This window comes from Varanus komodoensis, unplaced genomic scaffold, assembly GCF_004798865.1.
Source record: "Varanus komodoensis strain SLA01 unplaced genomic scaffold, ASM479886v1 scaffold1, whole genome shotgun sequence".
Lineage (NCBI taxonomy): Eukaryota > Metazoa > Chordata > Lepidosauria > Squamata > Varanidae > Varanus > Varanus komodoensis.
The window spans coordinates 46,889,271-46,905,402 of record NW_025335268.1 but is presented as its reverse complement, the minus strand read 5'-3'; the positions used below and the strand labels follow the sequence as shown (position 1 = coordinate 46,905,402).

Below are 16,132 nucleotides of genomic sequence, written 5' to 3'. Positions count from 1 at the left end.
CTGAATTTAATCCTAAATTACATTCCCACAGCTTAATATGAGATATAAATGATGTTGAACTGGTTGAAAGCAGTGACTTCAGCACTATCCTATGTAATACACATTGAACTGAAAGACTGCTGAAGAAGTCCAATGCAGTCTTATAGTACTCCAAAGAGGAAGCTAAAATGAGGGAAGTTGTGAAAAAGAAGTTAAAGGGAGAAGTCAAGAAGCTAAAAGCCCTTCAGAATGCTTGGATATTATTCAAAACTCCAACAATAGAAGCTCAGATAGTACGTATAGCACAGGTAAGGAAAGGTATCACAAGGTCTACCTGGTTAACAAGCAATGTTGAGGAAGCTGTTAGTGAGAAGAAGGAGTCTTTCAGAAAATGGAAGTCTTGCCCAGTTAGGAAAACAAAAGGGAGCATAAGGTTGCACAAGGGAGGTGCAAACAGACAGTAAGAAATAAAAAAGAAAAATATTTTAAGGACTGTATCACTAATAACATCAAGGCCAACAATAAATAATTATTTAAATATATAAATTATTTAAATATATAAGCACTCTTGGATGAAACTGATTATCTGGACCCATTTCAGTCTGGCTTCAGACCGGGGTATGGTACTGAATCTGCCTTGGTCACCCTGTATGATGACCTGTGCAGGGAGAGAGACAGGGGGAGTGCGTCCCTGTTGGTTCTCCTGGACCTCTCAGTGGCTTTCGATACCATTGACTATGGTATCCTTCTGGATAGGCTAGTAGGATTGGGAGTTGGAGGCACCGCTTTGCGGTGGTTCCGCTCCTATCTCAATGGCCGATTCCAGAAGGTGGTGCTGGGGGACTATGACTCTGCGCCATGGCAGCTATGCCATGGAGTTCCGTAGGGGTCCATTTTGTCCCCCTTGCTTCTACATGAAACCACTGGGAGAGGTCATCAGGAGGTGTGGGCTGCAGAATCATCAGTATGCTGATGATACCCAGCTCTACCTCTCTTTCTCAACCAATCCAGGTGAGGCAGTGGCTGTACTGAACCAGTGCCTGGCCGAGGTAATGGGCTGGATGAAGGCCAATAAACTGAAGCTCAATCCAGACAAGATGGAGGTCCTGTTGGTCGGTGGATCAGGCTTTGGGATGGGGGACCTAGACCTTGTCCTGAATGGGATTGTACTCCCTCTTAGGGACAGGGGGCGCAGCTTGGGAGTGCTCCTCGACCCAGAGCTATCGTTGGAAGCTCAAGTAACAGCGGTAGCAAGGAGCGCTTTCCTTCAGCTTAGGCTGATCCATCAGCTGCGTCCCTACCTGGAGAACGATTGCCTGGTGACAGTGACACATGCACTGGTAACTTCCCGATTAGACTTCTGTAACGCGCTCTGCGTGGGGCTACCCTTGAAGACGGTCCGGGTACTTCAATTGGTGCAAAACAGAGCTGCCAGGTAGCTGACAGGAATTGGGCATTGTTCTCATATAACCCCAGTCCTCTGTCAGCTTCACTGGCTTCTCATTGAAGTCCGGCCCCAATTCAAGGTGTTGGTTATCACCTATAAAGCCCTCAACGGCTTGGGACCTGGTTATCTAAAGGAGCGCTTGCGTCCATATATGCCCTCCCGCCCCTTGAGATCGGCAGCAGAGGCCCTTCTCCAGGAACCCTTTGTGAAAGATATGAGGGTGAGTACCCGGAGGAGGGCCTTCTCTGCAGTGGCACCCCACCTATGGAATGCGCTCCCCAGAGAAGTCCCCCTGGCGCCATTGTTATTTGTTTTTCGGTGCCAGGACAAGACCTTTTTATTTAAAAGTTATTTTATTTGTTAATTTATTGATTGTATTTATTGGGTTTTTATATACGTGCCGAGATGTTTCCGGATTTTTAAGGCTAATTATATAATTGTTTGTTTATGTTGTAAGCCGCCCCGAGGCTTTTTGCGAATGGGGCAGCATAGAAATGGTTTAAATAAATAAATAAATGAAGAAAGAAAGCAGCCAGGGACAGTTAGAATTAAAATAGCATGAAGAAGTATCAGGAAATAGCAGAGAAGTTAAATTAATGGTTTATATATGTTTCACAACAGAGGATACTGGACAGGTACTTATCGTATTTTTCGCTCTATAAGCGCACTTTTTTTCTGCACATTTTTTTTTAGGATCAGTGGATATTTGAACAGCATTACCTTCATGTATGAAGTTTATTCTTCAAAGGCTACTTAGTCCGCTGTGTGTTTGATTTACCGTACAATATCTCATTTTTTGTCAGAAGTTTTTTTCTATTATTTACTAGTAGGGCAGCATGGACATTACTGGCTTTTTTAGATTTGTTATAGAATTGTCTGCAACAGCTCTTGTATAAATGGTGTAGATTGTGGATTCCTTCAATAATTCCACTACTGACTAAGAAAGTGATGTCAGTGATTGTGAGCAACAGAGCTTAATAAATTCTGACCCTAGTGATGATGAGTTCTATGGGTTCAACGAAAACTAGAAGAGTACTCGAACTTTAAAGTCTCTCTTTTGTTAATGACAGTGAAGATGGTTCTTAATGCCACTGTTGACTGCTGTTCACTTTACAAGGTTGAAATACGGTATTACTGTATTCTGTTATAGTTTATTAAATAGTTTAGGAAACCATTTGATTCAGAATATTTTTTTGCTTGTTTTCCTCCTCTAAAAACTAGGTGCGTCTTATGGTCAGGTGCGTCTTATAGAGCGAAAAATACAGTAATCTTGAACTTATATATTCAGCAAAGTACTCTGGGGAATTAAGGCACATAGTGGTGACAAAATATAAGATTCTTAAAAATATAAGATTCTTAAAGTTATTGACAAACTGCAAGTTAATAAATCATTGGACCAGAAGGTGTCCATCCTGGAGTTTATATTTTATATTTGGAGGGCCCAAATATAAAATCACCAAAATAGGTAACATGTCCCTAAGATCAGCCTTTGTAGCAGAATATTAGGGAATGACCATTGAAAAAGAGAGATCTGGGGTATCTGGAAATTACAGGCTGGCTAGCTTAATATCTGTTCTGAAATTGGCTGAAAGTATTATTAAAGATCGAACCGGTAGGTAGACAGAAATACAAGCCCTGCTGAAAAAGAATCAACATTGTTTCCACAAAATCTTGTCACTCCTGTTAGAGTTCTCTCAATCAACATGTGAATAGGAGCAATCCAGTTCATATTACTGGGACTTCAGACGGACTTTTAACAAAGAACCTCACTAAGAGCAAACTTAGCAGTCATGAAAAAAGAGGGTGTCCTCTTATGATCAGTAAAAAACAGAAAGGCAGGTGAGAATAAATGGTAATTTCTCTCAGTAGAGGGATGTAAACAGTAGAGTCTCATTGGGTTCTGTATCAGCAGCAATGCTTTTTATCCTATTCAAAAATGATTAGGAGTAGGCAGTGAAGTAGCCCAGTTTGTGGCTAACTCCAAATTATTTAGGATGGTTAAAACCAAAAGGGACTGCGAGAAGCTCCAAAAGGATCTTTCCAAGTTAGGGGAATGAGCATCAAAACGGCAAACGTTTAGTCTAAACAAGTGTAAACTCATGCATGTTGTAGGAACCCCCCCCCCCGCCCCAATTTAAAGTGTAAGATGGTGGGAACCATGTTAGCAGTGACTGATCAAGAAAGAGATCTTGAAGTTGTGGTGGACAGTCTGATGAAAATGTCATCTCAGTGTGCAGCTGCTGTGAAAAAGGCAAACCCCAGGTTAGGCATAATTAGGAAAGGCATTGGTAATTAAATTGTTTCATAATTCCTTTTTATAAAATGTTGGTGTGACCACACTTAGAATATTGTGAGCAGTTCTGGTCACTCCTCATGAAAAAGAGCACTATTCAGCTGGAAAATGTGCAGAGAAGGGAAACTAAAATGATCAAGGGACTGGAGTAAACTCCCTTATAAGGAAGAGCTGAGATTGTTTTGCCTGAAAGACAAGTGACAATAGGGGGAAATGACAGAAGTATTAAAAATTGTGTATGGTATAGAGGAAGTGCCTAGGGACATCTTTCTCCCTCTGCCATAAGGTGATCATATGAAGCTGAGTGGTGGGAGTTTCAAGTCAGATAAAAAGCACACCACACATAGATGAACTATGGAATTCACTGTCACAAGAAGTAGTAATGGCCACCAATTTGGTCAGCTTTAAAATAGGATTGGACACATTCAATCTAGTTCGGATGGCTATAACATTAGACAATGTGTGCCACTATACACCAGCTAGTTAGGCTCATACTTGTGGGGTGCTTTGGGCAGCTGGTTTACCACCATGTGAATAATATAGCTGGACCTGATGGGCTTAGTCTGGTTCAGCAGGGCTTTTCTTATGGTCGTAACAGTAGGAACTAAATCAACTCTGACTGCTTCCTTCTTTGATACTGTGCAGAGCTTACTAAAATGCTAAGGGCTTTCCAGATAGTCAGGATACAGTCCGATAAATACATGTTTCAGTTCACGTACTACAATGGATCCTCTTAATTATTGCAGAACTTTGGACCACTTCATTGTTTATGTGGAAAATATAATCCTTTCCTAGCCCATACATGCATTCTGTATTCGGTGTGGAATGAGACGCCATGAATGCCGTAAGCATCTACTAGGCTGTGCTCAAGGCATCACTTGCAGTCACCCCAATGTCCTATCCTTCAGGGAAGAAGACTTAAAAACTCTTTTCAAAGTTTGCTCACCATTATATAGAAAGCAAAGTCAACTATTTACCAGGGAGAATTTATTCTAAAGGGAAACCGTTGGAGCGCACGCAAACAAAAATCCTTTACAGACTACGAACGCCATCCAACCTGGCCTGCTCTCCAACTCCACAACCAAAGGCTAGAGGAGTCCCCAGGGCTGCGGGCTGGTCCTGGAGCTGTGTAAAATCCACCCGGCAGTTGCCTAGACACCTATGCATAGAGTGTTCTCTTTCTATGAAGCGGTTGTGTGCCGTCAAGTCGTTTCCGGCTTCTTTATTTCATTTTATACGGCCCAATTGCCGAGGCTCTCTTACGCCGACCCCATGAAAGAAATTCCTCCAAACAGTTCTCCCAAATTCAAGGACAAGGTTTCCTTCAGGGAGTCCATCGGTATCATATTTGGCCTTTTGTTTTCCGCCTCTGCCGCTTGCCTTCGCATAACGTATCCAAAGCAAAACCGCCTCAGTTTTGCCATTGTTGCTTCTCGCAAAAGTTCTGGTTTGATTTCAATGTTACGAGGCACGTATAACATACACCTCGCGATCTTAAATAAACCACCTGCTCTGAAAGAGACACACGGATGACTTTTGCGCCTCACAGTGGCGGAATCTCGCGGAAGCCCACTGACCAGCGGCGCCGAAAAAAAGGCACGCTTACATTTCCGACAGGCGACTTGGTTAGCCGACTATCCACAAGCACGTGAGGAGCGGAGGGGTCCTCGCGGCACTAAATAAGCGGACCAGGCCCCGCCTCTTCCTTTCACCATCTGCTCGTGGAAAGTGTGAGGTGAGCGCGGGCTTATTTGGGCCTGGCCCGGTGGGCTGCCTATTTCTCCTCATCCCGCTCCTTTCCTTCGCGGGGCTGGTACCAGGGGCTGGAAAGTATCGCGCGGGGGGGGGGCGTGCGAAGATAATTCGCGGGTTTTCTTCTGGGGGGGCCTGTTCACGTTCGGCACTCGCCATTAATGGATCTTGGTCTTGTTTCAGCGACCCCGGGCGGGAGCGTCACCGCCGACCATGGCCGAGGAAGGGTAAGTTTGTGTGAGGCGACGGGAGCGGCCTGCCAGAGGTGTGAACCCCCTTAGGGCGATCCTCTTCCGCCTTGCTTGCCCGCCGTGCACGGGCCTGTGCGCGGGAGCGCGCAGCGTAGCTCTGACTTGCTACACGTGGCCGGGCCTATCAGCATGCCCTCTCTTGCCCCTTTGAGCAGTTTTCAAATGCTACCAGAGGTAAAGCTCAGCAAGACCTTGTCCCTTGGCTCGTTTTAACAGGCTAAGCGTGCATTCCTAGCTGGAGTATCCTGGAAATTGTGGGAATCACCTCTTTTCTAAACGGTCTTAGGGTTGAATCGCAGTAAAGTTAGATGAAAGTATGTTCCAGAAGATGCATAGGTCTGCACCTTTCTGTTATCATTTTCACAGCTTCAATATCAAGCTGATAGGTTAGTATTGCTGATCCTGGCCTTAAGGGCCTGCTACCTCAGATAAGGCAAGTTAACTCATGAACGGAAAGTTCCCTTACCCTGCTGTATTTTTCTCCCCCAAGCATCTAGCTCTTTGTAGATGTAGAGCATCTAGCTCTTGGTGCCTGTAGAATCAATGGGTTTTCCTAGACGGTGGGAGAGTGGAAGAAGCAGCATTACTAAACTTGGTAGTTGAAGTAAAGTTTTCACCAGATTGCTTGTCTTGGCAAATATCAGAAAAGTAGCTATCTTGTATTAACATCAGAGTTCTCTGGTACAGGTGTTTATTTTAGGATTATCTTTTTAATGCTTTTTAAAAAAATGTTCTTTTAAATTGTTGTAAGTCATCCTGAGATATTTATCTAAAGAATGACATACAAAGGTTTTTAATAAATAATAAATTAGTATCTGGGTTAGTACACTTTTCTTAAGATGTCAGCCCTCAGCTGGCATATGTGGAAAACATCTAAGCAGAGGAGATAGGATGTCTTGATGTGAAAGGAGTTAACATTGGATCTGTGATACTTTTATGCAAACATTGACAATTGAGTATTTAAAAGTTGCTATAGCAGATGTGGCTGTTTTGAATATGTTGTTCTTCTGCCTAATCAGTATTTGCTGCTACTCTTTGTATTTCATGGCTATTTGGCCACATTTTAGTGCTTTTTGTATAAGTAAATGCTGATTGAGTATAATAACTCATACCTTGTTGAACTGTGTTCTGGACAACAAAAGTTGATGCTGTAATCTGTCATCTTCCAGACGTTAGGAAACTACTTGTTAGATATTTCAAGGTACTCTTGCAGTCCATATGTTGCTTTCTGTCTGTAGAACTTTGAAAGGCTCAGGGCAGGCAGGAGTAGCTGCTTTATAACAATAGTAATGTAGGGAATTCACTGTTGCAAGTGATAACTATTTATCAAGATTTAATGGAGAAAATACCCATTTGTTAGGTGTAGCAGCTGCATTGAAACCATGTTTGGGTGCACATCTGATACCAAATGGTATATGTATAGATGCCTTACTGGCTAAATTGTTCAAATGTATTATTTTTAGCAAAATGAGTTAGATAAACCTTTGCGTTATCCAGCAAGATAATTCTGTTTATGGTTTCTTTAAAACAGCATTGCTGCTGGAGGTGTAATGGATGTTAACACCGCCCTTCAAGAAGTGCTCAAGACCGCACTTATCCATGATGGCTTAGCCCGTGGAATTCGTGAAGCTGCCAAAGCCTTAGACAAGTAAGTATTGGAAGTTACTGGTACGAGTGCCTCCAGATCAAAGCTAGGCTTTGTAAAAGCCTGTTGCTTTGATTTCCTTATGACATTCTTGATGTATTTTGCTAGATGTGCAGTTGAGGAGGCAGGCTAATTGTTCTTAAAATTACAGATGTGCTACATCTGAGGGTATGTTAAAAGACTTTTGCTGTCTTTTCACTATGTGAGGTGAAATTAGGAGTAGGACTTGGCTTTTCCCTATTCTGTGCAAACAGTGTTCAGTTTGTCCAACAATAATCTAATTAAGATAGTGTTTAGTGAAGTGGGAAGAATTTGTACAAGTTAGGGGTATAGAAATATTGTCTAAGTAGATGACATCATGGTACTCATCATGGTATTCTTTCATTTGCTATGTGAATGTCAGACACTTCTGGAATTAATGTATTTGATCAGGTTAGTATGTTTCCACTGTCAACTCTTGTTAAGAGTGTAGTCTTAAGACAATTCCCCTTTTTTGATACACTTGATTTATTCTTTATGAGTAGGATCCAGATTTGGCTCAGTAGAATTTTGCTGGCATTTGGGGTAAGGTGACCTTTTTATTCCCCTCAAACCCCCATGTGCCTCCCCTCAGTCCAGGGTATTCTCCAGGACAACACACCTGTTGCAGGGGGAAGGGGAGACAAAGGAAAACAGTGCATAATTCTGATCCAACCCATATTTGAAATAAAGTGAATGATGAAGTGGTAAGTTGTAAATACCAGTGAGTTACTCAGGCTGATGAAATTCTAAGCATACAACATAATTGTAAAATGATTACCGGATTGGACAATTGAGCTGCCGCATAGTGAGATACTGAGATGAGAACTACAGAGTTTGAGTGATGACTATACCAAAAAAAAGTCGGATACCCCTTCACTCTTATTATGAGTGAAAATAATAGTCTGACAAACCTGTATCAAATTCTTGATGAGAATGCAGGAGCCAAGGATAGTATGGTAAGATAAGCACATTGTACTGGTTGCACACTTGTAAATGCTTGTGCTAAATTGGCCCAGGTTATTTCTTTCTTAGCAGAATTCTGGGTTCAGAATCAAGTAGAACAATTAAAGAATGAGACTTTTCCTGAGTTGTTTAATGAAGTTTGCAAGCAACTGGGACCCAGCACTATTGCTTACTCCCACATGCTCCGGAGTTGCTTAATGGCATGAACTGGACCAATGTTAATACTTAATTTCATGGTTCCAAACTTCCTGTCCATGAATGAAAGAAGAATACTGTTCACGGAATAGCACCAGCCTTCCTTGCCAAATCTGTTTCTGTGGGTTAGAGGATCGTTGGGAGAAGTTGCAGGATCTGTGGACATTGGTAGTAGTGAATGGAAATGGTCCTTGCATGAGTAGAAGAGCCACTTGGGATCCAAATCACTGCATTGAGATGAAATGCTGAGGAAATTGGTTTGCTTGTGTAAGTGAGACGATTTTCTTTGATTATGGTATTTTAGACGCCAAGCCCACCTCTGTGTTCTCGCATCCAATTGTGACGAACCCATGTACGTCAAGCTGGTCGAAGCACTTTGTGCTGAACATCAGATCAACTTGATAAAGGTAATGATTGTATTCTACCTTAGCTTCAATAAAGCAAGGCCAGAGAAGTTGCTGGCTCACATTCTTGCAGCTGAAGAGAGGCTGAAGAGAGTGAGTGCTTTATGTTAGTACTGTCTATGCTGTACTGTGATGATAACTTGGCTCCCTCTACTGACACTGGTGAGGAAAGCAACCAAAAACGTTACCCTATATTTCTGAGTGTACAGCTAGGTATGTTTCTGTCCTTTACTGTCTTGTAAAGTGCACATCTAATGGAATGCAAATGTCTTTGGCAGGTTGATGATAACAAGAAGCTGGGTGAGTGGATAGGTCTCTGCAAGATTGACAGAGAAGGAAAACCACGCAAAGTTGTGGGCTGCAGTTGTGTGGTTGTAAAGGTAAAATGACAAATCTTCTGGTTAAAAATTTGTAATGAACTTGCAGCAGTGGCATTCCTGGTCTAACATTGCCTTCAGATGTCCATTTGATTGTGTTGAATCAGACAGACATTTGTTTAATGTCTGAATAATTATCACCTAGGAAGCCAAATGCATAACTGCTTTGTTAGCAAGTTAGGAAGAAAGATGAAAGTGTTTGGGGTTATGAATATGGGTTACATTAACTGTTGTGCTAGTATTTCAGGACTTCTTCACTAATACAGCTCTGTGTACTCATAAAACTACTTGAGGCACAGTTCTGATCAGTAGAAGTATGGAAATAGCTTTTAAAATAGGGAAGAAAATCAGTTGGCACAACACTTCGTACACTGAACAGCTGCCAGTATGATAAAATCTGCTTAACTTGTACATGTTTTGCAGATTTTTTTTTAATTGCTGGCAATAATAAAGCCAGGGTACGAGCCTTGAAGACTTAGTCGTCATTGAGGTCCCAGTAAATGGCTACATTGGTTTTATTTGAAATGTCTCCCCTCAAAATGGGTCTGATTTTGAAAATGTAAAGGTGCCAAATTTCTAGTGGCAAATAGTTTGCACTTTTTATCTAATTACAATTTCCAGAGAAATATTTATATTAATCTGTGGCAGAGTCTTGCAACACCTTACAAGGAAACAAATCTGCTATGCCCATAGTGTGTTACCGTGCCACAAAATTCTGGCACATTAATCTAAATAGTATTCATTTTGTAATTCAGCAATTCTAAATTAGTAATTTATGTTACACTTAAGTCAGATCAGTAAACTGATTTTCTGTTCACAAAGTAGTGTGATATTAATATATTGTCTTATTGTAGGACTATGGCAAAGAATCACAGGCCAAAGATGTCATCGAAGAATACTTCAAGTGCAAGAAATGAACTAATAAAGTATATTTGAGCCTGACATTGTTTTGTGTTTGGTTTGAGGTAAATCTTGGAATATTTTATGGACAGGTTGTCTCTTAACATCCATTAGATTCCATGGTTTAGGCTTCAGAATATTTCTAGAATTCTTGTTTTCATTTACCTTTAGTTTTTTAAAGTTTCTACACAAAATCAGATTCTTAAACAATTGAGGAGCAATAGTCTGAATTTCACATTTCACAAGCTTCCCCAGACTGATTAGTCAATGTTATTAATTTTTATACACTCCCAACAGCCAAAGCTCTCTTACTCAAGGATGTTACAAGACTTGTAAGACACCAAGTTGGGGAAGTCTGTATTGATACAGCTTCATTCTTGGCTTTAAATATGTAGAAACTACTTATTCCAAGAGATGACATTGGGATTTGGAGACAGCGGTTTGAGTTTAGAAATGTTTAGTGTCTACCCAAAATTTGGAAGGGCAGGAACTGCTAAGAAATATTCTCCAGAACCATTTTTTTCTGAAAATTCTGTTGTGGACTGGTCTAGTAATAACTCTGTCAAGGGATTCTGAGCTTGTTAGATTATCATAAATTGAAAATCCAAACATTTTTTAAAGAATGCTTCTGAGTGCCCATAGTTAAAGCACTTCTTTGCCATAAATGGAATTGGGAGTATTGTATGTGTCCCACTTTGGATAGTTGACAAGGTTCTGTGACAAAGGTGCAAATTGAGGATCTTTATGCAGGCTTCAGCTTGCATCAGATTGCATACAATTTTGTCTCTTTGCTTGAAGAGAAGATGCTCCTGAGACAACTGGATGTCTTGTGTACTCATTAGTATTAGTCTTACTAATGGTACTTGTTTCCAGTGTAAGATGCCATAGGTAAAACTGCAAAGATAAATCTGAAATTGGTAATAAAAGTGGCAAGATCCTTTTGACCTGACACTCCATATGGAAGATCCACATGTTACTCTCATCTTCCTTAGCCTGGTCTCTTCCGGTTGCCGTAAGTCAGAGACAACTTGATGGCACATAAAATATCCAGGGTTTTTTTTTACATCACCCGCTGATGTTTGTGCTTGCTTAATACATGATAGCTGTTGAGAATTGTTTGTAAATGTAGATTTGGCTTTAATACTGTAGGGTATCTTTTGAAGGTTACGTGCTTGAAAACCACGGATAGATCAGGGATGACTACATTATCACAATCATTATGTGGGATTGGCCTATGTATTAGTATGGGAGGTAATGAAACGGCATCCCAGCAAGGAAATTTATAATGTGACAATTAGGGAACAAACACATTTGTACTAGTTGGGCTTTGATGAGGCAGCAGTTAACCTTCGGAAATATTCAAGGGGCACTGCAAACGTTATGGGAAAAATCATTTCCTATATATTTCAAGTATGGAAAATGTGAAAGCTTAATGATTGTATAAACAACAAGGAAGGCCCTCATGAATTGCTAACTGGTTAAAATAGGAATAAAGAGTACAATCTCCCCAAATCCCAATTGGTTTCCTCAGGGATTTAAAAGGAATTATGATGCACCCCAAAGGGATCTCCAAGCTGGGAGAAAAGACATCAAAATGCCAATGCAAATGAAAAGTGATGCATGATAGGACAAAAAATCCTAACTGCCAAGTGTAAACTGATGGGATTTGAGCTAGTGTTGACCAAGACGGGTTGTAGCAGACAGCTTGATGAAAACTGACTCAGTATGTGCTGTGAAAAAGGCAAGCGTCATGTTAGGCATAATTAAGAAACTGAAAGCTGCCAGTATTTCACTGCTCTTATACAAATGTATGCTGAAACTTTATTTGGAATATTGTGCCCCATTCTGGTTCCTGCACCCAGAAAAAAGATACTGTAGAGTTTGAAAACCTGCAGAAAGGGCGACTAAAGGGCGATCCAGCAATTGGAACAACTCCCCTTTGAGGGATGATTGGATTGCTTAGCTTACATGAAAAACGGTAAAGTAAGACATGATGGAGAAAATGGCTAGTACTGCCTCACAATAAAAGTACCCAGGGTCATTCTGTGAAGCTGATCGGTGGACAGTTCAGATAAAGTACTACACCACAGTGCAGAAACTGGAATTTGCTTCCTTGAGGTGTAGGGATGGACATTGGAATGGTTTTAAGAGTCTGGAGGATATGGCTATTTGTCCTGATTGCTTCCCAGCCTTTTGACTAAGATCAAGTATATAGTCCTGATGTCTACATGCTGCCTCCATTATCGCAGTATGTTTGTGTGCACCAGTTGCTGGGGAACTTGGGCTAGAGGGTGCTGTGGCGCTTGCATCATGTTTGTGGGATTCTTGAGCAGGTGGCTGGCAACTCTGCGAAGAGACTGCAGGACTGGATGGAGCCTTAGTCCAAGCCAGTATGACTCCTATCATTGCAAATGATGTCAAAGCACAATGAACAGTATCTGAGTGTATAGGAACATATATAAAAATGAATTAGGTGAGGTACTGATCTGCCTTACAGTATGTTAGTGGATATATACAAGTAGTGCCAAATTCTAAGGCGCTACCGATGTGAGAATGCAATTCTATGCAAGTTTACTCGGAAGTATGTCCTGTGTTTATTGGTGCTTATTTCTCAGGTTGCAGGTGTCGCTTGTAAGGTACCACAAATGTGTTGGTTTAAAAATTTTAAATCTGCCTTTCTGCATGTGCTGCCCTGACAAGCCACCTTACAATACTACAAAACCATGAGCAAACAAAATTGTGCTAGCAGCCAATGCAGTTTAAGCACTGAATGCAGACTGGAATAAATGCGTTAAAGCCAGCAGTGTTTATTCCTTATATATCGGGGGAGATGATAAATTCATTATGTAAGCATTTTATCATATGCATGAGATATAAGCACCCAGAGAATAAAAATGTAGATATGAAAGCTGAAAGGCCAAGTAATGCAAGAAAGTGGCAGTATCCTTTTACTATGCAGGGCATGAGCTAGTACTTCACTTGTACTTTAGACTTGCATCGATGCATAAAATGGCTCACTCCTATATGTAGCATGTGCTTCATATTAATGGCTTGCCTTCAAAAATGAAAAGCAGATGCTACATGCTTGGGGTTTGTGCTCATTGCCCCAGTTTGTGCTGTGTGCTGTGAGCATGTCTTTGAATATCTGTATCTTAGGATTTTCTTTAGCATGCAAAATTAGGAGATTATGGGGTGCTCCGAGTGCTTGATATCACTTTACTCTATAAAGGTTTACAGCAGCAATATGGGTCACCAGAAAGATTTTAATACTTCTGTCCAAGCTCACTTTCAACGTGGCTTATTGCATGCCATTTTAAAACTGGGTGAGTAAATTTCATTCTTTATGCAAATTCTAGTGAAATAGGAATTCATACTTTCAGTGTTCCATGAAAGCTGAATATTTATGTGATGGACTTAAAAACCTATTACCATGCAGACAGATCCTCTGATTTCCCATGAAATTTGCCAATATAATACGCTGATAGGTTTTGCAGTTGTTCCAGTGGCAGTGGATCAGGGACTGTCGGCAAGAAATGAGTAGACTGGGCAAGCGCTTGGTAGCTCATTCCAGCCATTCCTTTCAGGAGCATTAGCTATACTATATTCTTGCCAATGAAGGAATATACAATCTGGCAATAAACGTGTGTAGTCAAAATACTTGGCGTATTAGGTTGTCTTGACTTGCTGATTACCAAATGGTTGTCCATTTGCTGGGCTTCTTCAAATATGACATATGTACAGGTATTGATTAAATTAAATGAGCTGGGACTTGAGGACCAAGTCTGCAGATGACATCAAATTATGCAGGTTGATGAAACTCAGGCAAGAGTACAGAGACTCCAGAAGCATCACTGTGAACTAGATGAATGGGCAATGAAATAGTCAATTAAGATGAGATTCCGTGTATGATAGCTTTGCAAATAATACAGACAGCAAAACTGTTGTAGCTTCTGCATCCTAAAGTAACACAGACTCACTTCTATCAATTTCCAAAGACAGCTAAAAGGTGGTGCTGATTTTAAACTTGCACATTTTCTAACAGATTTTCTTGTGTTTATTTGCTACCTGTAGGCACATAATATACAACCATGTGTCCTGCAAAAGGCCATTCAACAGTACAGTGTGTGTGCAGTTTTTACCAGTCCATAGCAACCTTATTTCAATTCCTTCAACATGTGCCAAGTCTGCAAGTACCTGCTTGTTTCAGCATATGCCCAAATATGCACAGGTTACATTGACCCGCTTTCAAGAAAATGGCTGGAGCAAGCGAGGCCTGTTTCCAATATCCCTTGTTGCCAGTCAGGGTCCAAGTGTGGGCAAAAGGAAAGGTTTGCTGTGCTGAAGCCCTCTGATTCACATGTCCTGGCCCAGCTGCAAGTTCATTGTCAGGAGATAGAAATTTCAGGATAATGTAGGAACAGCTAAATTTATTTCTGGTCTGTCCACTTTGTGCATGTTCATTTTCGTAAGTTCATTCTGTACTGTTCTGACATGTTTAAAAAGCTGCATGAAGTGTACCTTTCCCACAAAATGTACACTTTTATACGAATTTTTGTACATTTTTTGAATAAAGAACTCATATAAAATTCTGAGAGAAATGACATCTTGTGTTATGTCCTACATATTACTCTGAGAAGTGAAAGCAGGTAGGTCTGGTTAAAAAATGTCAACCGAAGGAATTGCTCGAGCAATTGCTGATCACGCATATTTTTCAGTATATGCATTTTTCCAGAGTACTTGAGCCAGTCAGAAGCAGTGCTAGAACAGAGCAAGCCATACTCTGAACAGCTGAGAGTAGGCCTGCTACCTTGGTTTCGCACTTTGAAAGGCAAAGGCTTGTGCTTCGCCGTGTGATACGCGCTTGTAAGAACCTGCTTCAGCATTCCTTGTACATAGGAAAGAGAAACGGACATCTGGATGCAGGGACAAAATTCCATAATCACCTGGGAGAATTTGCAGGCCCACAAGGTATGTGCCTAAGGGCACAATTCTGTGGCCTCCATGCTCAGTCTCCAGACTCAGAGGCTTATGTGCATCCAGTATATGGAACAAGGGACCAGGGCATCTGTTTCTGCCTTGTGATTCATCGTTGGCTGTCTGGATGAAGAACCATGGAGCTGGGAGGAAGGACGCTTGAGTGCCATTTGAATACAGTGCCCAGGCTTCTCCTGTCCTGCTCTTCTAAATACAACCCTTCCTCTCTGGAGCCAGTTTCCAAATCCAGAAAGGCAGGAAGAGCAATTCTTTCTACATTGACTATGAAGTGGGGGAGTCTGAATAATCCTATGCCCCTGGACATTAAGAAGCCATAGGGCTGTGCTCCAGGTGGCTTGGTTCACATATTCTAAGCAAGCCCATTTGTGGCTCCCATTTGCTCGCCTACTTCAGCTGCACTAAACAATCCAGAGATACTACATGCCTGGATTGTTGTGAACCTTGAATTGTGGGTTGCAGAGGGTCCAAAAGCTGTGAGTTCAAAACCCAGATTTTGAACTCACGGGGCTTAACGTTGACTAGCGGAAATGAGAGGTGGCCGGTTTTTTGTAACTAACAAAGGTTTATAGCACATGTGGACTACAGTTAATGGACCTTTAAGTTCGAGCATGGTGTGTATTCCTGCTTGCTGCTCCTGTATTGCACTATTTCCTAATCTTTTACTCAGCAGAGTAGGAAAACCAAAGTAAGGGCACTGGGAAAAGAGAGGTCAACCACTGCCAAATTAGGTATATGTCTTGCATTGTGCTGGAATTCAGTGCTTTAATTGCTCTGGAAATTCATTTTCAGCCATTAAGCAGGTTTTTTTCCCAGGAAAACTACATTGTAAAATTCTATACTTTAAGAGATATAACCAAAATAATTTTAAATTTGATTTTGGACCCCTGAGACTAACAAAAGTATACCTAGA

General features: G+C 41.2%; 1 protein-coding gene and 3 non-coding genes across 4 annotated transcripts; all 4 read left to right on the top strand.

Moving 5' to 3' along the window:
* The first annotated feature begins 5,405 nt into the window (after positions 1–5,405).
* RPS12 (ribosomal protein S12) lies at positions 5,406–10,269 on the top strand. Its single transcript, XM_044424374.1, has 6 exons — positions 5,406–5,454; positions 5,655–5,698; positions 7,254–7,370; positions 8,851–8,953; positions 9,229–9,330; positions 10,182–10,269. Exons 2-6 carry the CDS (start codon positions 5,685–5,687, stop codon positions 10,242–10,244), a joined length of 399 nt encoding a protein of 132 aa, XP_044280309.1. The 5' UTR covers positions 5,406–5,454; positions 5,655–5,684; the 3' UTR covers positions 10,245–10,269.
* LOC123034419 lies at positions 8,221–8,299 on the top strand. Its single transcript, XR_006416745.1, has one exon. It is a non-coding gene; the product is annotated as a small nucleolar RNA SNORD101 (small nucleolar RNA).
* LOC123034496 lies at positions 9,072–9,160 on the top strand. Its single transcript, XR_006416780.1, has one exon. It is a non-coding gene; the product is annotated as a small nucleolar RNA SNORD100 (small nucleolar RNA).
* LOC123034472 lies at positions 9,707–9,839 on the top strand. The gene has a single exon (XR_006416764.1). It is a non-coding gene; the product is annotated as a small nucleolar RNA SNORA33 (small nucleolar RNA).
* Positions 10,270–16,132: the final 5,863 nt, after the last annotated feature.

Bases quoted from the DNA above. Each gene is read 5' to 3' on its own strand.
- RPS12 (XM_044424374.1), top strand. The intron at 7,371-8,850 runs GTAAGTATTGGA...ATGGTATTTTAG, and splicing joins GCTGCCAAAGCCTTAGACAA to ACGCCAAGCCCACCTCTGTG. The intron at 9,331-10,181 runs GTAAAATGACAA...GTCTTATTGTAG, and splicing joins GCAGTTGTGTGGTTGTAAAG to GACTATGGCAAAGAATCACA.